This window comes from Ascaphus truei, chromosome 17 (assembly GCF_040206685.1).
Source record: "Ascaphus truei isolate aAscTru1 chromosome 17, aAscTru1.hap1, whole genome shotgun sequence".
Classification (NCBI taxonomy): domain Eukaryota; kingdom Metazoa; phylum Chordata; class Amphibia; order Anura; family Ascaphidae; genus Ascaphus; species Ascaphus truei.
Window position 1 is genome coordinate 43,588,763 of NC_134499.1, and position 26,303 is coordinate 43,615,065.

Sequence of the window (26,303 nt, forward strand, 5' to 3'; positions counted from 1 at the left end):
TTCTACGAGGCTTTCTTTCCCGTCCATGCTATCGATTTTATAAAAAGCGCATTTCTTTCCTCATGTAGATTTTCCAAGTAAAGTCTGTCAATAAATGATTGGTATTGCTAATCTCTATTGCATCATAAACCTTCTCTCTAGACGTGTGACCTTTGATGCAGGAAATTCTTTTCTATAGCACGCAGTTCTATGAGCAATAAATTAGATCATTTTTCAAAATACATGCACTTTTCTTACTTATTTTGGATTACTCTCAGCTTCAATTAGTTTGTAAGCATTACACACAGAAATAATGTATCCTACATAAAAGCGTTAATAGGACTGGTTAAAGTGATCTATTCTGTATTGTTTTGCATTTTGTCTTGCATGCGCGGTTGCCTTACTTCCTGCATTTTAAGGTTTCTGGCATTGGGACATGATGGGGTGATATTGATAACGCATGATATTGATAATCCATTTACGTAGCTTCCTCTATAGTAGGATTTCTTTTTTTCATTGGGTATGTTTTGCATTGCATGTTAATTAACCTTCTGGCTTTTCATGGACTTCCATGTTGCTGTCATACAGGAGTAAAACATGCCATACATTTCCTAGTGCCAGCTAATATACAGGTGTATGGGAATTACTGCCAGCTAACATACAGGTGTATGGGAATTACTGCCAGCTAACATGCAGGTGTATGGGAATTACTGCCAGCTACTGTAACATACAGGTGTATGGGAATTACTGCCAGCTAACATGCAGGTGTATGGGAATTACTGCCAGCTAACATACAGGTGTATGGGAATTACTGCCAGCTAACATACAGGTGTATGGGAATTACTGCCAGCTAACATACAGGTGTATGGGAATTACTGCCAGCTAACATACAGGTGTATGGGAATTACTGCCAGCTAACATACAGGTGTATGGGAATTACTGCCAGCTAACATGCAGGTGTATGGGAATTACTGCCAGCTAACATGCAGGTGTATGGGAATTACTGCCAGCTAACATGCAGGTGTATGGGAATTACTGCCAGCTAACATACAGGTGTATGGGAATTACTGCCAGCTAACATACAGGTGTATGGGAATTACTGCCAGCTAACATACAGGTGTATGGGAATTACTGCCAGCTAACATGCAGGTGTATGGGAATTACTGCCAGCTAACATGCAGGTGTATGGGAATTACTGTCAGCTAACATGCAGGTGTATGGGAATTACTGCCAGCTAACATACAGGTGTATGGGAATTACTGCCAGCTAACATACAGGTGTATGGGAATTACTGCCAGCTAACATACAGGTGTATGGGAATTACTGCCAGCTAACATACAGGTGTATGGGAATTACTGCCAGCTAACATACAGGTGTATGGGAATTACTGCCAGCTAACATACAGGTGTATGGGAATTACTGCCAGCTAACATACAGGTGTATGGGAATTACTGCCAGCTAACATACAGGTGTATGGGAATTACTGCCAGCTAACATACAGGTGTATGGGAATTACTGCCAGCTAACATACAGGTGTATGGGAATTACTGCCAGCTAACATACAGGTGTATGGGAATTACTGCCAGCTAACATACAGGTGTATGGGAATTACTGCCAGCTAACATACAGGTGTATGGGAATTACTGCCAGCTAACATACAGGTGTATGGGAATTACTGCCAGCTAACATACAGGTGTATGGGAATTACTGCCAGCTAACATACAGGTGTATGGGAATTACTGCCAGCTAACATACAGGTGTATGGGAATTACTGCCAGCTAACATACAGGTGTATGGGAATTACTGCCAGCTAACATACAGGTGTATGGGAATTACTGCCAGCTAACATACAAGTGTATGGGAATTACTGCCAGCTAACATACAGGTGTATGGGAATTACTGCCAGCTAACATACAGGTGTATGGGAATTACTGCCAGCTAACATACAGGTGTATGGGAATTACTGCCAGCTAACATACAGGAGTAAAACATGCCATACATTTCCTAGTGCCAGCTAATATACAGGTGTATGGGAATTACTGCCAGCTAACATACAGGTGTATGGGAATTACTGCCAGCTAACATACAAGTGTATGGGAATTACTGCCAGCTAACATACAGGTGTATGGGAATTACTGCCAGCTAATATACAGGTGTATGGGAATTACTGCTTTGGGTAAACAAAAATATTTAAAAACGAACTTGGGAGCCAGGCAGAATGTTCAGGAGCCCGAGTTTTATTGACCCCCACCAGCATTTCTGTGTGTGTGTGTGTGTGTGTGTGTGTGTGTGTGTGTGTGTATCTGTATATATATATATATACACACAGGTATATATATAGGTATATATATATATATATATCTGTGACAGGCACACACTGACACACTCACACACAAACACAGTCACTAACACACACACAGACACATTTACTGAAACTCAGACAAACCGATATACTCACTGACACACACTGCCACCCAGACACACACACACACAGACTGACACACAGACTGACACACAGACTGACACACAGACTGACACACAGACTGACACACAGACTGACACACAGACTGACACACCCTTCCCTAAAGCTAGAAGTCGGAATATAGAACGGAAGGGGCAGTCCTGGAGCGCTCTGTCTTATTCCCTCCCCTTGTTCCTACCCGCTCTCCGAATCCCGCCAACCCCTGACTGTCCTGTCAGTCACCGCCATGACTGGGACCAGCGCAACCTATATTGCTTTGCGGTCTCACTGCGGTGGTGACAGGATAGTCAGCACTGAGTCGAGACGCGGGCGCCAGGATTCCACGTTTAGCCACCGGGAGTTTACCACCCATGTGTTCGCTGCCATCTTCAGAGAAGAGTAACGGCAGAGGCGAGGTGTTAAAAATGCTAGATGCCTGGAGAGACCTCCCCCCTCCACCTCCACCTCTCCCCCTCCACCACCTCTCCCCCTCCACCACCTCTCCCCCTCCACCACCTCTCCCCCTCCACCACCTCTCCCCCTCCACCACCTCTCCCCCTCCACCACCTCACATTTAGTTATTTAAAATCACAGCCAGTCAAAGAAATAATATAGAATAAAAAAAATAAAAAGGAATAGTGTAGATAGTATAAATGTGTTAAAAGGTGTTCTCAGCAAAAATGTGTGTTGGAAGAGTACTGGAAATGTAAGTTTGAATATTTGCAAAAGCAAAATAAACATTTATATCTTCTATAAAGGAACTCACATTAAGTGTATATGCTCTCTGTACGTACACTTACATGTTCAAAGTACAGGAAGCTCATATTTATGTCTCTCTGCTCTATCTATGTATACTAACTTTAAGTCAACACGAAGTAACACAATCACCTAGTAACTCCCCGGGTAATTCCAGTATTATAAAGGCCACGTAGGAGCCAAATATTTTTTATTATTATTAAAAACAAGCAATCCCATCAGACTGCTGAACTAATATTTTTGTACACAACAAATCAAAATGTACTTTAAATAGCAACTGTTTCTTTTATCCATTAAAGTATGTGCTACCTATTACCAAAAAAGGCTCCCGTATTACACCAATGTAACTCAGCAGTCTGCAGCTGCCACCTAATCAGAGAGGACGTTACCACTTCCTATTTGTCACCGCCAGCCATGTTTGTAGGTTTTTATATTAAACAAATGCACAAAAAAACTACAAATATCTTAGGAACCAGAAGCACCGATTTAATTCTGCCGGACCGTCCGGTTTAGGCAAGAGAAACATAATAACAGTTTTGAGAGGGATTGGTGCTTTAACATATATAAATATAATACATATATCTACACTCTTTCCATGACTACATATGTGCGGAACTTTCTAGATGTTATGGTTCATTGGACACAGAGACTTCAAAAGAACTCCGTTCTCACTATTAATCCTAAATCCTCAAAAATAACAGGAAGTCACTGGAAATAATGAAATGGAATTTGCCCCTTCGCGGGTACAGCACGAAGGACACAGCAGCAGCTGGCTCCACTTCAGAATATGGAGAGGAAAACCTGAGGGATCAATACTGTTTCATCGCGATCCAGAAGAATCACTACAAGGGGTTTGAGGAAAATATATACATATGGTGGAATCCAGAGAAAATATTGAAGCCAACCATTGCTGAAAATAGACAAATGTGTTCCATTCTCATTAAAAACAAAACCGTCCGACTTTGGCATCAGCAGACGCCACCATCTCCCGGCGAGAGTTCTGCCGTTGCGCACTATTAATCCTACACAGAACTGCCGGCCCATCTAAGGTGCAATATTACATCTATGCGCAATCAAAGCGTAGCATCCATGTGAAGGAAAGTTCCTGTAAAGATCACTTAGGGACTCGTAAAACTCCATCAATAAATTATCAAAAGCAATTATCCCACAGGCAGAAGAATCCAAAGCAGTACTCAATATTATGACTGCAAATCAATATATCTACACATTACCCAGAACCCCACACAGGATAATGAGTGATACCACTCTCCGAAATGGAAGCTTAGTGTGTAGACATGTTGCTTGTGTTTAGCACACAACTACAGGGAAATGTGATCCCTACAAATACATTTTCTAAGAAATAGGTTTTTTTGTGGAGATATTGATGCATAAAATGTTTAACCTTTGGTGTGCCAGTTTTCGGCAACACCAGAGTGCCACCTGACTTTGGGGGTCATGTGATCGCTCCAGATTACATGACGCGATGGCCAACCGGGCCCCGGATGCTGAACGCGGTAGTTGACGGGGCTCCATTTCTGTTTCGATAGGTGTGGCCGCGGCGTCGGAGGTCAGCCCCATCACCCTCTTGGTAACGAGAAATTGCATACCGCGTACTGGTACTTCTGGTGTGGCCCATGCCGTTGGTAGTTGGATAAGGGGAACGCAGGATCACGAAAGAGATCAAATATGCATCTAATGCAATACTGCAATAACCACAGGTCTTGGAGAATAGTGATAATTCTGTAAGTGGTCAGTACCACTACGCACATGGCCCAGATTATGTGTCCACACTTAAAGGGTTCTTTAAAAGAATGATCCTCGTCTATCACTGTCGCTGGATGTGTTGGAACTGGCGTTTTACAGGGGGAGCACCAACCCGTAAATGGAACCGGAACATAGATCCCTTTTAGGCCGCGCTTATAGTGCTGGCGACGCGACCGATGACGTCACCCATCACCACCAGCGAAAGTTATAATTAGATTTTTCCGCGACTGTCGCCTTTGATGTCACGAAAGGGGACAGGCTGTGGTTTCTGATTGGTTTAGAGACAGTCACACGTGGCGACTGTCTCTAAAAAAAATCAAATAGACCTTGCTTCAAAAAAATGTTGCCACTCCGTCGCACTTACTATAAACGCTTGCGACGGAGTCAATGTATTTGATTCGGAGCGACGTCGCAAGGCACTATAAGCGCAGCCTTAGGATGTTGTGCCTTCCCTTGGGATAGATCAGTACACAGAGAGAATACAGGGCCAATCAGCATCACGCAAAGAACGCGGAAGGGAGGAATCCCACGAGCGGAGGAAAGCCGGCGACGCGCTGTCCATGCCGCTGCTGAGCTCCGATTCAGGCCGCTGATGTTGTTTAATCTGTAAGTACAGAGTGCTGTACATTACGTTTATGCAAATACATCGTTTTTTACACATGTATTCTCTCTGTGTACTGAAATCCATACGAGGGGAAGGCTCCACATCCTAAGAAGGGATCTATGTTCCAGTTTCATTTATGGGTTGATGCTCCCCTGTAAAAACACCAGTTCCAAGACTTCCAGCGACTGTGATAGACGAGAATCTTTCTTTTAAAGAACCTTTGTGTGTCTACACTTTATCTGGGCCATGTGCGTAGTGGTACTGACCACTCACAGAATTATCACTATTCAAGACCTTTTGGTTATTGCAATATTGCATTATATCCTTATTTTATCTCTCATGATCCTGCGCTCCTCTTATCCAACTACCAACATTTCCTAAGGATCGAAGGAGGATCCTCATCGGTCGAGCAGCGTCCAGTATCATTTATTTATTTACCAATTATATTTTTCACTGATTTAAATAACACTATATTTATTTCATTATTCACCATCAGCAATTATTCACAATAATATTTGCTATTTAGCACAAGAGAGCGCCTCTGTTTTCCTTCTTTACAGGGTCCGTGTCGTGTTTGGCGGAGAAAGTGTTGGCAGATTGTGTATATAGTCAGGGCCCAGAGTACACTTTTAATATTCCTAGGTTTCCTTATTGTAGAACTAATAATATAGGGAGTATAGTGCTACCAAAAGTTGATTTAATACTGCTACTAGTGCCCGCCTTGGGGTTTGTGGGGCCCCTCCTGTGGAAAAGGTTAAGGGGATTAACCTAGAAGAGCAGTGCTCCTTCGTAGCATCGGTAAGAGTGCTCTTCTACCCTAAACATTGTTTGCAGGACTTCTATATGAAGACAATTTAGCAGCGGTTTGGCCACAGATCAGGCCAGACGTTGCACCTCATGTGCTTGTAGTTCATACTTGGGATACTTTTGCAGTTAGGAGTAATTTAGAGAAAATAATAGCAATATAGTTAAGAACAATCAGGACATGTTTGTAGCCCCCAGCAGGAGATCGTCTTAAAGGAAAAACAACATCTCAAGATAATGTGGCTCCTGGGTGCCCTTTGGACATAGTAGCTATGTCATGGGGTCTGGCTCTCAGGGGCCACATAGTACACATAGCTACGTCAAAATAACCATTTGTTTTCTTGGGGAGATCCCTTAGAAATAGAGAGAGGTTTTTTCCGATCAGTCACTAAGTGAAACCTTCTGATCCATCAGTGACGACGCAGTCACGTGATCAGGAGTCCCGGAAGGGCGGTGGCGATGCAGTGCTGCGGACGCTGCGGACCATCCGGCACGCAAAGGGTTTATTCCCCAAACCGAGGCTTTTTTTTTTAGTGGAGAAAATAATTACGACGATTGCAGTGTTGCAATGTGAGATTAGTAGAAATTAAAGCTGAATTATTTTAGACAGATGTGAAAAGGTTCAAGATTTATTTTCATGCTGAAATTAGAAACAGCTCCTCGTCATTATTCAGCTTCCTGGTAACTGGGCTAAGACATGAACATAAAACCGTTAGTTTGTTTAAATAGCCGTTTCCTCAAAACTATTCTAAAAGATAAAACAGAATAACAGGGAAATGGTTATAACTCGGCATGTTTGCCAAATCAAAAATGTAACCGTGAAAACATATTTAGTTCATGAAAATCTCAAATGTATTAATAATTTAATTAAGTAATAATTGTCATTTAAAGCAGTAATTCGTGAAAAATGTTTGTTGGAGAACATTCTTTTAAATCGATATATCTCCTGCAACATACTGCAAATGTAGCATGCATTTCATCATTAGGCCACGCCCATACTGCGACCGCGCGCCCCCATACTGCGCACGCGCACGCGCACCCCCATACCGCAACCGCACACGCGCACCCCCCATACCTCAACCGCGCACGCGCACCCCCATACTGCGCACGCGCACCCCCCATACCGCAACCGCGCACGCGCACCCCCCATACCTCAAACGCGCACCCCCCATACCGCAATTGTGCACCCCCCATACCGCAATTGTGCACCCCCCATACCGCAACCGCGCACGCGCACCCCATACTGCAACCGCCACCCCATACTGCAACCGCCCCCCCATACTGCAACCGCGCACGCGCGCCCCCCATACTGCAACCGCGCACTATATCCGAGGTCCTAGGCATAAAACACATGATTTCCTATTTGTTGCACTCCAGTAAAACCTTAAGCGGATACGTCATCTTCCAAGGAAACAGCATTAAAAGGTCCACGGAAATGTAGTACCAATAATTGCCCCTGTGTCACTTTTCTCCACATCCACATCTGGGCACTGGAGATGTTTGTCTGCTATTAACTAAATGGGATTTCTAAGGGGTATCTCTTTCTACGCCATGTTTACTACAAAGAAATAGCAGTCACAAGGTTTTACAAGGACATCTGTGTCACGGTTCTGAGTTAATGTTGTATCAATAGCTGCATAGCTGACAAGAGTTAATCATTCAAATGAGTGCGGTAGAGAGAGTCCAACCCCAAAAATAATGTTATAACGTATAAGGCAGTGATACTTGATTAATAGTAAGGCTCAATAGCACTCAATGGTGTTCTTGATGCTGTGAATATTTGAGGCTTCATTTCTGAAATTGCTTCAAGTTATTACTTACTGGGCTACAAAATGAACAGATTACAGCACATCTCATTCCTGCTGCACCCAGCTTCACAAACACACTCATAACTGTGTATAATAACACAAGGCACGGTTACTCATATCTGTGTATAATAACACAAGGTAGTTACACTCAGCAGTGAAGTGTTGTGTTTCTGTTCATTTTACGGGGGGAATAATGGCTCAGTATTTCATGAATAAGCCTCTTACAGCGATAAAAAAGGGTCTCCTTTTCTAGCTCACATGGTTAAACCATCACACCACCTACTCACAACAGAGTTCTCATTCATTTCCATAGGAAACAGACACATGACAGCCTGGCTGTGGTTTAGCGAGGCTTGCCAGGAAGTGTAATCAAGACTCCAAAATGTCTGTGCAATTTATATAAAAACAAAATTGAATGAAATATTAAAGCCAGGGTTTCTTTCTTTCTTTTTAAACCGTATTTTATTAAATAAACCCTGAACTGCTGGGAGTCATTTGCTCGACAAGAAATCTTCCCTATGGCGAGCCTTCCAAATCCGCTATTTGGGGATTGAGGCGCAGAATTAAAGCTGTTTCTGGAAATAGGTGCAGTAGCAATCCCTTGAAAGCTGGGAAGAAGAGATCCTGGTAGCTTTACAACAGCTGACTTTGCCACCAGCTGAGTTTAGGAATCTAAGCAATTATCTCAAGTGAAGGCTTTAGCCAAGTACCATGGAGATAAAGAAGTATATCCAGCACCTAAAATAGGAAGATATTCTAAATATTCCAGCCCGTCAGAACAGTGTTACCTACCACTGGCTAAGAAAAGGGTAAGGGGGCTCGCATACACCGCATTGAATGTTAAAGTGTAATTCGCTTCCTTAGAAAGATTCCATCACCCCCCGAAGTAACATTTCTACTTATTTTCATCCTGTTAAAATGAAGAGAATGTATTTCTGCCTGAGGGCTGCTGGATTCAAGCATATCCGCTATGTATGTTCATCTGTTTGATGAATGCGATTGACTTCACTATACAAACAATGGCAAGAGCATGAAATCTCTAGTTTTGATGAATTTGAAAAGGGGCTCATCATCAAAAGATATTGCATAAAGGATGTGAAACCCCCCAATGTGTTTTTGGAAATGTTAAAGTGAAAGTAAAAAGGGAAAAAAACAAAAAACTTGTGTTTGTTTAACAAAAAACAAAGTGTGAATCTGTGACTTTTGGACTATTTACATGAGCCACTGTCCAGGGGTGAAATTAGTCCCCGGTGGGCCCCAGAGCAAGTAAAAAAATTAATACAAACGCCCCCTCCCCAGGGCCGTACCTGTGGAGCGGGGGCTTGCGCAGCAGCGGAGGGAGCCCACAAAGGCGGAAGTTGGATTTCCGTATTAGAAGCACCTGGGTGCTTCCCGGGTATGGCCTGGGGGAGTAGATGGGTGTTTAGAAATGCTGGAACACTGTTCTGGCTGCTGAAATAAGTGTTCCGCGCATAGGAGGATGGGCCACTAAAAGGTGACAAGTCCGACCACTTAGTTCTGCCACTGTCCTTCGTTCACTTTCATCCTAGGAGCGATTACCGCTTTAAAAGCCATGTTTATCCAGACCCCAAATTATATGTTCAGTGTGTTCCAGAAAAGGAAGAATCATTGCATTTATTTGTGCCACCTTATCGTAGCCTTAATTATGGTAGGATGTGCTACAAGCTACTTCTTAAAAACTTGAACTCATTGAAGCTAGCAATACAAATAGGATAAATATTAATAGTAGTCCCACAGGCACATCTGTACAAGACAGAGCTCACACAAGCCTACACGTTGTAGGCTTTGCAATGCCGATGAAAAGTACCAACGATACTAATGTATGTACAGTATGTATTTATACTAATCAGTAAGCAGAGGCTCAAATGATATTGCATTCTGTTGGAATAGATTTGGGCGATTTCACCAGCATCTCTATTTGTTCATACCTGCAATGGTCTATTTGTGCAGGTCGCACACTGCAGAACATGCTAGCACAATCCCCACTAAAGCTATACAAGCGCCACTAACATGTGTTAGTCTGTTGGCCTCCATGACAAGACGTGTCTTTTGAGGAACGGTACGTTTCCAACGCAAGAGGAGACAGCGCCGTGCAGTTTTCTGGTCGGCGTGCCGCGGAAATAAATGAAAAAGACTGCGATATGTAGATTCATGGTGGTGTATGAAGAATAAACACTTTTTAGGTTGGTACACTTAAAGTTTCCCAGATCCAGTTAAATCCCGTGCACTGGGCATCTTTTTAATATCTGAAATGCTGAGCGGCCGTTCTCTTATTGTTTAACTGGAGAAAAGCCAATAAATAAAGGGTGAGGGGAACTTCTACAATGCTAATGTATTCATTAATGTATCTTTATCCTGATGACAAATAAAAGCGATTCTGCTGAACCCTCCAATCCAGGTAAAAAAGAAATTGCTGCTTGATGGTAATCAGATTAATGACGACTGATGCCGATAGGCGGGACGGTTTATTGACGCCAATGATGGACCATCCAGTCACTTAATCACCAGGTTCCACAAACCAGGACTGCAAAGAATTAGCTTTATAGGCAGTTCCACATAATCAGCAATTTAACTAAAATAGTTGAGTAAATGGGAATGGCCGTAAAGCTTTTTTTAAACCAGTAATCCCAATACAACAGCTGCATAAGAATGGACACTGATTCCAGTACATTTAGTATCTTAATTTAGTTCTATTTACTGTTACAGCAATACGGAAATATCTTCCAGAGATAATCACATGACATTTTCCATTTTAAATATGAGTGCTAATGATTCGTACTGTTAAAAGAACCAGAAAGGCAATGTTAAATACAGCTGTCTACATCCACTTCCAAAGGGTTTTTCCCAGTCTGTGTCTATGAAAAAATTATTTGCAAAACCAGAACTATGTCAAAAATGACATCATGATTTATGGCAACTATGTTTACTTGGAAAATGTTAATGGAAAAAACATTTCAATGATTAGTAAAGTGTAGTAGTTTTACATATGTTTTCCTTTTTTTCAACATTGAAATGTTATTTGCCTACACAGCTTTCATGTAGATTGTATGGAGAAATGGCCAGCATAATGATCTACATGTTAAATGCAGACTGCTCCCAGTCTACACGCTGAGTTACATGGTATGTCCATTGAGTTTTGTTCAATTCTAATTGGGTGAATTTAAACCTGTTGTCCAGACCAACGTCTCTGAATGTTTCTCTGCAGGATACTCCTGGATGACCCTCCGCCGACTCAAACACAAAATGTCAGAGACGCACCTCCTCATACTTCCTCCCAAGCCTGGCCCTTCTGCTCACTCCCCATTACTGTCAGTGGCATTATCGTACACCCAGTATCACAAGCTGCCTGGGGGGACCTTTGACTCCTCCCTCACATTCATGTTGTTAAAACCATTTTTCCCCTCTGTAACATGGCAAAGATTCGCCCTTTCCTCTGGTCACGGCTTCCCAGTAAGTCTCATATTCCTCACAACATTCTCCTGCTCTTTTCCATGGCTATACACTCCTCTGCGACTGCTTACATGCCAGCCCTAATTTCTTGCTACATTTCTTTCCTGCATTCTTCTGTATCTAAAGCCCTCTGCCCTCTAAAACATCTCACTTACTGCCCCACGGCCCTGGAATGTCCTTCCCCTCAATTTCCGCCAACCACTTTCCCTCTTCTTCAAAGCCCACCTCCCCATCCACGCCCACCCTCACCTCCGCACCCACGCCCACCCTCACCTCCGCACCCACGCCCACTCACGCCCACCCTCACCTCCGCACCCACCCTCACCTCCGCACCCACGCCCACCCTCACCTCCGCCCACTCACGCCCACCCTCATCTCCGCACCCACGCCCACCCTCACCTCCGCACCCACGCCCACTCACGCCCACCCTCACCTCCGCACCCACGCCCACCCTCACCTCCGCACCCACGTCCACCCACGCCCACCCTCACCTCCGCAGCCACGCCCACCCTCACCTCCGCACCCACGCCCACTCACGCCCACCCTCACCTCCGCACCCACCCTCACCTCCGCACCCACGCCCACCCTCACCTCCGCCCACTCACGCCCACCCTCATCTCCGCACCCACGCCCACCCTCACCTCCGCACCCACGTCCACCCACGCCCACCCTCACCTCCGCAGCCACGCCCACCCTCACCTCCGCACCCACGCCCACCCACACCTCCGCGCCCACGCCCACCCTCACCTCCGCGCCCACGCCCACCCTCACCTCCGCGCCCACGCCCACCCTCACCTCCGCGCCCACGCCCACCCTCACCTCCGCGCCCACGCCCACCCTCACCTCCACACCCACGCCCACCCTCACCTCCGCGCCCACGCCCACCCTCACCTCCGCGCCCACGCCCACCCTCACCTCCGCGCCCATCGCCTCAAGAAAGTATTTCAGTATCACAAAAGTACTCACCTTGCATAGGCACTTATTATAAACACCTTCACTTACTACAATGCCCTCACTTACTACAACGCCCTCACTTACTACAATGCCCTCACTTACTACAACGCCCTCACTTACTACAACGCCCTCACTTACTACAACGCCCTCACTTACTACAACGCCCTCACTTACTACAACGCCCTCACTTACTACAACGCCCTCCTACAGTCTCTAAGTTCTCCCTACATAACACTCCGATTGTAAGATCTTTGGGGCAGGTTTTCCTAATGTTTACATGAATGTTGTGTCGAGTACTGCAGCGGGGAGCTGCGGAGAGAGGTAGGGAGCTGCGGAGAGAGGTAGGGAGCTGCGGGGAGTGGTGGGGAGCTGCGGGGAGCGGTGGGGAGCTGCGGAGAGAGGTGGGGAGCTGCGGAGAGAGGTGGGGAGCTGCGGGGAGCGGTGGGGAGCTGCGGAGAGAGGTGGGGAGCTGCGGGGAGCGGTGAGGAGCTGCGGGGAGCGGTGGGGAGCTGCGGGGAGTGGTGCGGAGCTGCGGGGAGCGGTGGGGAGCTGCGGAGAGAGGTGTACATGGATGGCCCGATACATGTATATTTTAAAAAAGCGTTTCCTGCCCAATACAATTATTTATTTCATGAAAGATAGAGGCAGAAGCGACACAACATGCCAATGCTTCCATAGGGTATACAAGACATATGGTTAAAGCATATGGAATAGAAACCACGCGTTTGTACCTTGCGACAGCGGCGCGTTTCTCCCTCGCTGTGCCTTGAAAATCGTAATCTCATTATTTTATTATTGAAGATAATAGAAAATTAGACTAATATTTTCAGGCATTTGTCTTCATTGGTGCCGCACTGTGTAAATAAATTGGTAGCTCCAAAGTATCCTCAAATGTTTGTTCATTTAAACAAACTGCTTCAATGTAAAGCGCTATAAAAGTTACGCACTCATGCCACATGCCTCGGGCGCTGCAATAACGCCCATCCCTGGATCCCTGCCGCACATTCAGCCCATTCACTCCTGGCATGTAGAGAACAGGGGGCTCCTTGTTCTCCTGGTTAAGGACACGGCTTCTGGTTAATACCCACACTTCCACTTTTGTTTCCAAATCTTCATCTGATTTGCAAAATAAAGAACACATATCGCAGTATTTTACCTGCGGAAAATATAGAGCAAAGAAAACGCTTATATACACGTTATATTAATTACTTCAAGAATAAATGTAAAAATACTGTTTCATTTTTACTAATTAAGAAATAAATATTACTCTGTTTCCAAAGCATAAATACTATATGAAATGCTAGTAAAATATGTGAACCCCGATGATAATTACGTAAATTCCATAGTATCTCCAAGATGACATTCTTAAATCAAAATCAGTCTTTTCTCAATTATCTAATAGTTTATATTAACCAATTCCATGTCTTTTGAAACAAAATTATGTATGAAGAGACAAACAAAGAGTAATTAAGAGTCAGAGTATGTGGTTTTATCAGCTAAATTGAAGGGGATAATTAGAATCAGGTCTTTAAATAATTAGGTAATCTTCAGGGGCGAGTTTTGGAGGCCCCATCCTAATATAAATATCAGAAACGTTGTGAGTTTGGCCTTCGCCATACAGGTGTGGAAACATGTCATGCTACGATCAAAAACAGCGAGAAGGAGCGGCTCAGTGAGTTAAGACACTGACTGGCACTAAGTTTGAAGCAGGGGAACCTGGTTCAATTCCCGGTGTCAGCTCCTTGTGACCTTAGGAAAGCCACCTTAACTCCCTGTGCCTCAGGCACCAAACAATAGATTGTAAGCTCCACGGGGCAGGAACCTGTGCCTGCAAAATGTCTCTGTAAAACGCTGCGTAAAATTAGCAGCGCTATACAAGAACTTGCTATTATTATTATTTTATTATAAAAGAAAACTCTGAGGATCTCAAAAAAGCAGTTATTGATACTCATCAGCCTAGAAAGGGTTACAAAACCATTTCTAAGAATTTGGGGCTCCACCAATCCGTTGCCAGACAGTATACAAATTGAGAAAGTTCCAGAACACAGTCACTCTACCCAGGAGCGGTCGTCCGACCAAAATCTCTCCAAGAACAAACCGGCAAATCATCCAGGAAGTCACATAGAACCCCAGAGTAACATCCAAGGATCCGCAGGCCACTCGCCTTAGTTGAGTCATGAACACTCAAATTAATCATCAGAAAAAGACTGAACAAGAATGGTGTTCATGGAAGGATAGCCAGGAGGATACCACTGCTCTTTAAAAAGAACATTTGCTGCCCGTCTGAAGGCCGCCAAAGAGCACATAGATGATACACAAGACTTCTGGAACAATGTTCTCTGGACAGTCAAAAGAAGAACTTTTTGGCCTCAATGAGAAATTTTATATTTGGTGAAAACGAAACACTGCATTTGAACAGAGGAACCTCATCCCAGCCGTCAAGCATGGTGGTGGGAGTGTGATGGTTTGGGGCTGCTTTGCTGCCTCAGGACTGGACGGCTTGCCATCATTGACACAAGAATGAATTCTGCATTGTATCAGTAGATTCTAGAGGAGAATGTCAGGCTATACGTCCGGCTATACGTCCGTGAGCTGAAGCGAAAGTGGGTCATGCAGCAGGACAATGATCCTAAACATATAAGCAGATCTACAAAAGAATGGCTGCAGAAGAAGAAATTCCGCATTTTTAGAATTGCCTAATCAAAGTTCAGCCCTAAACCCCATCGAAATGATGTGGCAGGACCTGAAGCGAGCTGTCCATGTAAGGAAACCCCCAAATGTCACTGAGTTGAAGCAGTTCTGTAAGGAGGAATGGGCTAAAATTCCTCAACCCGATGTGAGAGACTGACCGGCAGCTACAGGAAACGCGCAGTTGAAGTAATTGCTGCTCAAGGGGGCGCCACCAGGTACTGAATCTAAAGGGTTACATACTTTCTCACACATGTTACATAGTTACATACTTTCTCACACGTTACATAGTTACATACTTTCTCACACGTTACATAGTTACATACTTTCTCACACGTTACATACTTTCTCACACGTTACATAGTTACATACTTTCTCACACGTTACATAGTTACATACTTTCTCACACACGTTACATAGTTACATACTTTCTCACACACGTTACATAGTTACATACTTTCTCACACACGTTACATAGTTACATACTTTCTCTCACACGTTACATAGTTACATACTTTCTCACACGTTACATAGTTACATACTTTCTCACACGTTACATACTTTCTCACACATGTTACATAGTTACATACTTTCTCACACATGTTACATAGTTACATACTTTCTCACACATGGATATTGAATGTTGAATCATTTGTGGATAAATAAATGTTGAAAAAGTATCATGTTTTTGTGTCATTTGTTTGATCAGATTATCTGTATCTATTATTAGGACTTAGATTACAATCTAATAACATTTTAGGTTTGAAAAATGTGAACATCCTAGGGGGTTGACACACTTTTTCTCGCCACTGTAGCTATGTGTTTAATGAAAGCACACACAAACAGGGCGAATGCTAATACAAGTTTACTATTTATACTAGAAGAGGGTGTTATTGCGACTTTCACACTTCTATTAAACAGAAAACATATTTGCCTTATTCTATCTGTGGTTAAGTTGACGTACAAAGCTTTAAATGTGTATTACCGGTATATATGGGGAAGAATGAGAATTTGCCAACAGTAACCCAAATGGAATAGGTAAATAGTAACAAACAATTTGACAATTCTGCATGAAAATAAGTGTATAGGCTCAATAAATCAGTGGTATTAAAAACAAACCAAGTTGAATATGGAAAATAAAATAAAAACTTGTCTAGTTGGTATAAACACGAGTTTACAATCCCTCCCTATACTGCTACTTTATTAATATTTTCCACCCAAGAAAACATAAAAATTACTGTATGTGATATACATGGAAGATTTCCCACAGTGACTCATGGAAATTATTCATGAATGTTTTTATAAAGTACATCGCCATATTAAATGTAATGGCATTAGTTAACTTATAAAAATGTATCCACGGCAACATTTATTATAAGACTGCAATCAATTACCTTCGCATTTTTCTAGAGAAGAGGCAGGGAACATGGGATAAAAGCTGTACCCTGAAGCATTAGACTGTGCAGGAGGCAGACGCCAGCTTCCTGCTGCCTCTGCCTTCTCACACTCTGACAAAGCTCTTACACTGCTTGACATTTCAATATTTAAGTTGATATAAAAAGGGAACCACGATGAATTGTTTTATGAATAAAAGGCTACATATCGCTAATTGAGAGAAGCTGCAACTCATTCCCTTAGGCTAAGGCCCCGCTCCCTCCGTCAGCGCTCCCGCACTGCAGACAGGCGGGGCGCTGACATACACAGACCGCGATATGCGGTCTGTAGGGAGCGGGAGCCGGAGCGGGAGGTGGGCGGGAGTGGGAGGCTTGAGCGGGAGGGGGGGCGTGGCTTGAGCGGAGGGACCCGTTACTCTCCCCCCCCCCTCCACGGGCTGCTGATGGATGTAATCACAAGCAACACACACTCATACACACACGCAGGCACTGTCTCACACACACACACACACACACACTCACGCACGCAGGCAGGCACTCACACACACACACACACACAGACAGGCACTCATACACACACGCAGGCACTGTCTCACACACACACACGCACTCTCTCACACACACACACACACACACACACAGACAGGCACTCACGCTGCTTTCCCTCCACACTCCTCCCCGCTCCCCAAAGCCTCTCCTCCTCCCGAAGCCTCCCCTCCTCATTGGCTCACAGCCACACCACGTGACGCGTTGAAGCTAGGGATTACAATTCTCTTGTATCCCCTGCCGGCTGACGCATCACAGCGTGTAGCGAGCTGTGCAGCCAGGGGGGACCGGGACTGGCTCGGGAGGATTCCCCTGCTGGTGGGGAAAGCCCGTGCAGCCGGGCGCAGCGGGTCCCAGCCCTTAGGCAGGGGTTATATCAACAGGTCAGGTTTTCAGGATATTCCTACTTCAGCACAGGTGGCTCAATCAGCCCCTGCTTCAGCAAAGGTGGCTCAGTCGTTGAGCCTCTGATTGAGCCACCTGTGCTGAAGCTGGGATATCCTGAAAACCTGACCTGTTGGGAGGCTTGCGGACTGGAGTTGAGCTGCCCTAAGGTGCTGAATCATCCCAAACATGAATTGTTAAGAGGATATGCGTCCAACCCACCTCCTGCTGTAACTCGTGCTCCCGTGCCCTCTCCCGCTGTAACTCGTGCTCCCGAGCCCTCTCCCGCTGTAACTCGTGCTCCCGAGCCCTCTCCCGCTGTAACTCGTGCTCCCGAGCCCTCTCCCGCTGTAACTCGTGCTCCCGAGCCCTCTCCCGCTGTAACTCGTGCTCCCGAGCCCTCTCCCGCTGTAACTCGTGCTCCCGAGCCCTCTCCCGCTGTAACTCGTGCTCCCGAGCCCTCTCCCGCTGTAACTCGTGCTCCCGAGCCCTCTCCCGCTGTAACTCGTGCTCCCGAGCCCTCTCCCGCTGTAACTCGTGCTCCCGAGCCCTCTCCCGCTGTAACTGGTGCTCCCGAGCCCTCTCCCGCTGTAACTCGTGCTCCCGAGCCCTCTCCCGCTGTAACTCGTGCTCCCGAGCCCTCTCCCGCTGTAACTGGTGCTCCCGAGCCCTCTCCCGCTGTAACTCGTGCTCCCGAGCCCTCTCCCGCTGTAACTCGTGCTCCCGTGACGTTTCACACGAGTTCATTGAGTTTTTAGATCAGTTATGCACAGTTATAGGTGCACTGCAAACATTAATACATTCCAGAATAACTCCTCCTCTCACGCATCGGAATACCACGCCCAAGTCTGAAAGTGACAAAGGAAGCAAACACAGACTGCCAACAACGCAACATGAAACCAACAGAGCAGCGCTTCCATATCCCCGGTTCCCTTATGCCCGCGATACGTCGCCCTTTTACAAACAAGAGGAAAACGTCAGCTTTCAGAAACCCACACGGCCCTTCTAGGGAGATCATATTCCTGTGCTTATCTCTATTTGTTTTACATGCTTATCATTTATTTGCATTGACTGATTGTTCATTGTTTCTTCACCTAGTAGTTAGAGGCTCTTTGGAACCACCTGGATATGTAATAAAACGCAAGATTAATAAATTACACTAAATAATACCGTGTTTTTAATTGACTTGTTAATTACCTGTTGGCTTCTCGATTACTACTTTGGCCTGTTCATAAAATGAACAAGTAGAATGCTCTCATTATACATGTGAAATAAAAGGCAAGGGTGGGGTAGTGTGTGTGTGTGTGTGTGTATTTGGGGGGGTAGTGTGTGTGTGTGTATTTGGGGGGGTAATGTGTGTGTATTTGGGGGGGTAATGTGTGTGTATTTGGGGGGGGGTAGTGTGTGTGTATTTGGGGGGGGGGTAGTGTGTGTGTATTTGGGGGGGTAGTGTGTGTGTATTTGGGGGGGTAGTGTGTGTGTATTTGGGGGGGTAGTGTGTGTGTATTTGGGGGGGTAGTGTGTGTGTATTTGGGGGGGTAGTGTGTGTGTATTTGGGGGGGTAGTGTGTGTGTATTTGGGGGGGTAGTGTGTGTGTATTTGGGGGGGTAGTGTGTGTGTATTTGGGGGGGTAGTGTGTGTGTATTTGGGGGGGTAGTGTGTGTGTATTTGGGGGGGTAATGTGTGTGTATTTGGGGGGGGTAGTGTGTGTGTATTTGGGGGGGTAGTGTGTGTGTATTTGGGGGGGTAGTGTGTGTGTATTTGGGGGGGTAGTGTGTGTGTATTTGGGGGGGTAGTATGTGTGTATTTGGGGGGGTAATGTGTGTGTGGAAGTTAGGATAACACATGAATATAAGATATAGAAGAACATGTGACACTTTGCTATAGTTTGTGACACATTTTTAGTTCAGATGTAGGACGCCGTCCTGTCCCTGGCAAAGCATCGCGGCGCCGGGCACCGTGTCTGCCGCGACGGGACCGCGGGGGAGTCCATGCTTCTGAATGGCTAATCCTTTGTGCATCAACCCACCGCGGTCACGTGACCACGTGGCAGTAATCCCGAAGACAGGACGCGTTGCTACATCTGTGTGATAAAAAACATTATAAAGCGCAAACCCATATCGCGTCACGTGAATAATGTGCTGATGTCCGGTGAAGTATTATTAACCAATAAATCACGTATGACAAAGTGCTCATAAGCCAGGTACCGGCGCTTCTCCAACCGCAATGAAACAAGGCGCAATAGATGGGTGTCCACGGCACAAACTGGGTGAATAAGTGAAATTGTGAATAGTGCCAATAAAACTGTGCAATTAGTAGTGACGAGCAAACATATCGCTGATCTCCCGCAGCAGCGTCCTCCATGTCAGCCGAGTAATGGATCACGTATCCTTGTATGTGGCAAAACCTCGCGCAGAGAAAAACATACAGAAACGCCATGGTGTGATCACGTTTTACTGTCCGGTCACGCACACCCCAGGGGGGAGCCATGGTGTGATCACGTTTTACTGTCCGGTCACACACACCCCAGGGGGGAGCCATGGTGTGAGAACGTTTTACTGTCCGGTCACGCACACCCCAGGGGGGAGCCATGGTGTGATCACGTTTTACTGTCCGGTCACGCACACCCCAGGGGGGAGCCATGGTGTGATAACGTTTTACTGTCCGGTCACGCACACCCCAGGGGGGAGCCATGGTGTGATCACGTTTTACTGTCCGGTCACACACACCCCAGGGGGGAGCCATGGCGTGATCACGTTTTACTGTCCGGTCACGCACACCCCAGGGGGGAGCCATGGTGTGATCACGTTTTACTGTCCGGTCACACACACCCCAGGGGGGAGCCATGGCGTGATCACGTTTTACTGACCGGTCACGCACACCCCAGGGGGGAGCCATGGTGTGAGAACGTTTTACTGTCCGGTCACGCACACCCCAGGGGGGAGCCATGGTGTGATCACGTTTTACTGTCCGGTCACGCACACCCCAGGGGGGAGCCATGGTGTGATCACGTTTTACTGTCCGGTCACGCACACCCCAGGGGGGAGCCATGGTGTGATAACGTTTTACTGTCCGGTCACGCACACCCCAGGGGGGAGCCATGGTGTGATCACGTTTTACTGTCCGGTCACGCACACCCCAGGGGGGAGCCATGGTGTGATCACGTTTTACTGTCCGGTCACGCACACCCCAGGGGGGAGCCATGGTGTGATCACGTTTTACTGTCCGGTCACGCACACCCCAGGGGGGAGCCATGGTGTGATAACGTTTTACTGTCCGGTCACGCACACCCCAGGGGGGGGCCATGGTGTGTTCACGTTTTACTGTCCGGTCACGCACACCCCAGGGGGGAGCCATGGTGTGATCACGTTTTACTGTCCGGTCACGCACACCCCAGGGGGGAGCCATGGTGTGATCACGTTTTACTGTCCGGTCACGCACACCCCAGGGGGGAGCCATGGTGTGAGAACGTTTTACTGTCCGGTCACGCACACCCCAGGGGGGAGTCATGGTGTGATAACGTTTTACTGTCCGGTCACGCACACCCCAGGGGGGAGCCATGGTGTGATCACGTTTTACTGTCAGGTCACGCACACCCCAGGGGGGAATGGAAACAATCACACTTTCCCCACTGTTTCAAACCAGTGAGCGACTTGAGGCGCACTCATACCTGGAGGTACGGTGGCCTCAAAGTGCCAAAACCCCCGAGGAAGCCGAGAATCGAGAGATACGCGTACGGTCTTTTGGCCGCCGCCCCCCTCCCCCGTAGGTCAGGCCCCACCTTCTTTGTTATTTCAAATGAAATTACATTATAAACACAAAATGCACGATAACGGTGTCATTGTCTGGCATATTACACTGGAGAACGCTGGAGAGCTGACGGGGTTTTTCCATCTCATGAAGTTAAGCATTTGGCAGACCTGAAATAAACGTATTACAGGTGCAGCTCGCCGCTGGCATAGCAACGCCGCTGTATAGCGCAAAAAAAAATGGTGGCACTCTATACACTCAAGTGAATGTGCAACTCAGTGATAATAAAGTGAATTCAAAACATAATAGGTGATTGAAGTGATATATAATAAATAGTGAATATATGAAAGCCTCTATTTGCCTCTTCTTACGGCCGCGCTTATAGTCCTTGCTACGGCGACGCCGCGTTAAAAAGCGAAGTTTACTTAAGTCGCCGCGTGCACCTTTCTCTTTTTAATTACGTGCTGATAAATGTGAAAAATGTTGACTATGTTTAAATTGGACAAAGCTTCCTTCCGAAGTAGTAACACAGGTAATGACTGTGTAATTACATGCCGATTATATTACATTTATTTAGAATTGAAAACAAAATGTGTGTATACGTCGGATGGCTCTGTATTTCTCACTGACGAAACCTGGTGGATTTTGGTTCCATAACGTCACACAGATGTAAAGATACTAAGGGAAGCACAATATGCAAATCCCCATTTCCACAGCAACCTCGGAGCTTCTCCTGCCTCCCAGCCCAGCTCTGAGCACCCTTTGTGTGGTGTCTTTAGCAAACCGCTTTCTCCGTACAAAGCCAAACGTTGCTGACAAGAGCATGAGAAGGATTTGCTGGCAAGAATCAGGACAGGCGACAAAGTTCCAGGAAGTGTTTGGAGACAATTATGCAAAAAAACAACCGCAGAAATAGAAAAAAGAGTGAAAAGATTTATGTTTCACTGGAGGAAAACAACTCTTTCACTCGATTTAAATTCTTATGGCTTATATTTGTTTTCTGCTGGGGTCTTTAAGTTGGGAATGTATAACTATTAAAGCAGCAATCCAACCTACCCGCTTTTTTGGGGGGGGGGAAGGGAGGGTTCCCCAAGATACTAGCAGGTTTCATTGCCCGTGTTTTCTTTCCCCTTAGACAAATCAAAATTGACCACCAAATCTTGCAGGTCCCACAGGCCATTAGGAGCCCGCATCTTCCTACTGGACAACAATTGAAATGTCCAGGATGTGACACTGGTAATGAAACCAGTGTCTCAGTAACCGTGGGGGTCTTACATTAGCACAGGGTTTAGCTCCAGCGCCATTTATTTTGTCAGGGAATCCATTGTAGACACTGTGCCAGTCAGTTATACCCCACAAACAGCAGTAAAACACCCCATGGGAAGCTTAGGAGGACAGGTGGATTAAGAAGAGCGAGTAAAAATGTACTGGGAAACCTTTTAAATGAATAAAGTATACATTGAAAGGTTTAGTCTATGTAAAATATCACATCAATTCCGCAATAAATTAAAATAAGTCAACAGCTTTGTCTTGATAGCATAAATCAATGCTTTATTTATAAACTGTAAAATTATACACTTACAATGCTAGAGTCAAACTGTGCATCATAAAGGAACAGAAGGGTAGATAATGTATTATTTTTCTGTAACACTTAGGCCTATAAAACGTACGATCCTTCTGTTAATAAAACCTTCACAACAATATTATGACAATTATTCTAGCCATTTGCTAAATATACTGCACAGACTGCGTCTAAATACGGAAATAAAGGAAAGAATCTCACACAGCAGCCAAAATCACAGCATAACCCACAGCCTGACCGCAGCATACTCCGCAGCCTGACCGCAGCCTAACCGCAGCATACCCCGCAGCCTGACCGCAGCATACCCCGCAGCCCGACCGCAGCATACCCCGCAGCCTGACTGCAGCATAACACAGAATACCCCGCATCCTAACCCACAGCCTGACCGCAGCATACCCCGCAGCATAACACACAGTATACCCCGCAGCATAACACACAGTATACCCCGCAGCCTAACCGCAGCATACCCCGCAGCCTGACCACAGCATACCCCGCAGCCTGACCACAGCATACCCCGCAGCCTGACCGCAGCATACCCCTCAGCCTGACCACAGCATACCCCGCAGCCTAACCGCAGCATACCCCGCAGCCTGACCGCAGCATACCCGCAGCATAACACAGAATACCTGCCGCCTAACCGCAGCATACCCCAGCATACCCCGCAGCATAACACAGCATACCCGCAGCATAACACTGCATACCCCGCAGCCTGACCGCAGCATACCGCGCAGCATAACACAGCATACCCGCAGCATACCCCGCAGCATAACCGCAGCATAACACAGCATACCCCGCAGCCTAACACGCAGCATAAGGCCCGGGCCATAGAGGGGTGGGGAGAGCGGATGCGCGCTAATGCTGAGGCTCGCCTGCTTCAGTCAGCGCGATTGCACGGACTTGCAGGCGAGCCAGCGTGCGCGGGGGGAGCCGGGGGGAGGTGGTTGGAGGCGGGGCAGTGACGTCGCTGGGCCAATTGCCCGCGACGCAGTGACGTCAATGTCACGGCGCCGACGTCACGTTGACGCTGCTGTGATTGGAGGTTTTCAGCCGACAGCGCGCTGAAAAACAGCTTGGCGCTCAGCTGAAACCTCCAACTCTTCAGCACGCCTGCGGACGCTCGCGTGAGCCCCCTCTCAAGGCATCCTCATTGAGGATGCAGGGGCTCAGCGCGGAGCGTCCGCGCGGCTCAGCACGGCTTCCCCTGCTATGGACGTAGCCTAAGTGCGCATCGTATGTAAAAAGTCACATACAAACCTTCCTTCAGATCACGCACATTTCACTCCTTGAAAAAGCGCCACAGTGGGCGTGAAACGTGTGGGAGGAGGAGCTTTGTCCTATCTTTGACAAAGTCCTATCTATGTAGCTGAATAAATGGATTTTAACTTCTAAATCAGCTGGTGAGTTTACAAAATTCTCTCATTTGGAGCGGCAGTCACATCGATCTTCCTTTCTGCGGTATTATGGCGCGCACTGCTTTTTAGCGCCACGATTATGAGGAAATAAACCTATTTCATAGATCCTGTTAGTCGGGGCGGCCAACTGCAGTCCTCAAGGGCCACCAACAGGCCAGGTTTTAAGGATATCCCTTCAGCTTCAGCACAGGTCAGTCATTGACAAAGCCACAGATTAAGCCACTTGTGCTGAAGCAGGGATATCCTTAAAGCCTGACCTGTTAGTGGCCCTTGAGCACTGGAGTTGGTTGCCCTGCGCTAGCACATACTGAAGGCCCATCTTTTTTCTCTCATCCAATGGGGTTTCTTGTGAACAAACATCTACATTACATTGCTACATAACTCCCAAAACAAAACTGATTACATCTGTTAAATGTTAAAAGAAAACATATACAATGAAGTGCACATAATAGCACTGGGAATCTCTGCACGCTGGCTTCCAGGAGCCAGGACGGTACCATCAGCAGGTCTTTTGTTAGTTATTCTTTATACTTTTGGTACATGACGCAAATTAAGTGCGAAAGAAAGAGTGCTACATACCTTGTAAAATAATAGTTCTGTTGCTTGAATTTGTTAAGTGTCATTTATTAACAGTATTGCAAGCACTTTGCACACACGCTGAACTGAGAACGTTTAGCTGGACGTATATAATATACAATACGTATGCGTAAAGGTATATATGTGATTAATGCATACTCTGCTACTGTATCTATGCAAACAATATTTTATACCGGTAGTAAATATTGCAAAGTCTATGGTCATAAGAGACATTTGCATTGATTTTGCTATGTCAGAACTAGCATGAAAAGCAATTTGTTCAACACAATGCACTATTCCAGAGTAAGAAAGAGCAAGGAGTGCAAGATCTAAAACAAATACACATTTCTACAAAGAAGAGCCTCCTTCAAAACATGACATTAGTCTCCTGTCAGTACTTTTTTGCATTGTTGTTAACCAGGTACAGTACCGCTCCTTTTTAAATAATGAATGACCACGGTAAATAGGATAAAAAAAATTGCTATTTTTAACTCCTGTAAACGTTTTCTTAAAACGAAATCCAAAAATGTAATATTTCCGAGATAAAAGGCCACAAATGTCATTTTACTACAAACACAAAGAATATTATAACTGTAGCACAAGTGATGTTAGGAGGGCTGCTGTGAGTAGCACCTGAGTGTGTGGTGTCTTGAGTAAGAGTTTGAATACAAGTTTATTGATTCATAGCCTTACTGTTGTCTATATAAAGGTTTGCATTAATTACACCCCTTACAAACCAAGATCACTAACTAATTACCATCATTAACTGCAAGTCATATCAATAGCTTTAATAAATCACAGCCTGGATTTATTCCCCATTACAGAATATAAAATTGAAGGGATGTTTTATGCTGGAGCTGTTAGAATATAATGATATATATATATATATATATATATATATATATATAGAGATATATATATATACTGTCTGTTACTTACCAGCTGTCAGGCTGCAGCTCCAGCAGAGACTGGCTCCTCTCTGCGTTACAGTGCAAACACCACATGCTTGTGTGCAGCCAACAGGACAGGGTGAACACCGCTCCCTGCCCCTTGCTTCCTGCCCCCCTGCCCCGCTTCAGATCACCATTGCAGGCCACCGAGTGATATTGTGCCTCCCCGGGCCCCTCTCTCCCCGGCTCTCCTCTGCTGCACGGAGACACAGGGAAAGCCAGGCCCACCCTCCCAGGGAAAGCCAGGCCCACCCTCCCAGGGACAGCCAGGCCCACCCTCCCAGGGACAGCCAGGCCCACCCTCCCAGGGACAGCCAGGCCCACCCTCCCAGGCTGAGGGGGGAGATGGTGTGACTGGGGAACACATGCTTCAGGGAGGAGGAGGAAGAGGAGGGATTGCGCTGATTAAACCACTCTGGG

At 46.1% G+C, this 26,303-nt stretch overlaps 1 protein-coding gene across 8 annotated transcripts in view; it reads right to left on the reverse strand.

The window, feature by feature from the left end:
* Nucleotides 1–26,303, reverse strand: part of IQSEC1 (IQ motif and Sec7 domain ArfGEF 1) — a 435,749-nt gene that overhangs the window by 75,911 nt on the left and 333,535 nt on the right. The window contains exon 1 of one of the 8 annotated variants that reach the window (XM_075574985.1): nt 25,873–26,133. The exons of 6 other annotated variants lie outside the window; for them this stretch is intronic. In XM_075574985.1, coding sequence (XP_075431100.1) covers nt 25,873–25,937 — 65 coding nt within the window. In that variant the 5' untranslated portion in view covers nt 25,938–26,133. Of the gene's footprint in view, nt 1–4,598; nt 4,761–25,872; nt 26,134–26,303 lie in introns of those variants that run through there. One more of the 8 variants, XM_075574983.1, reaches the window with a different exon arrangement.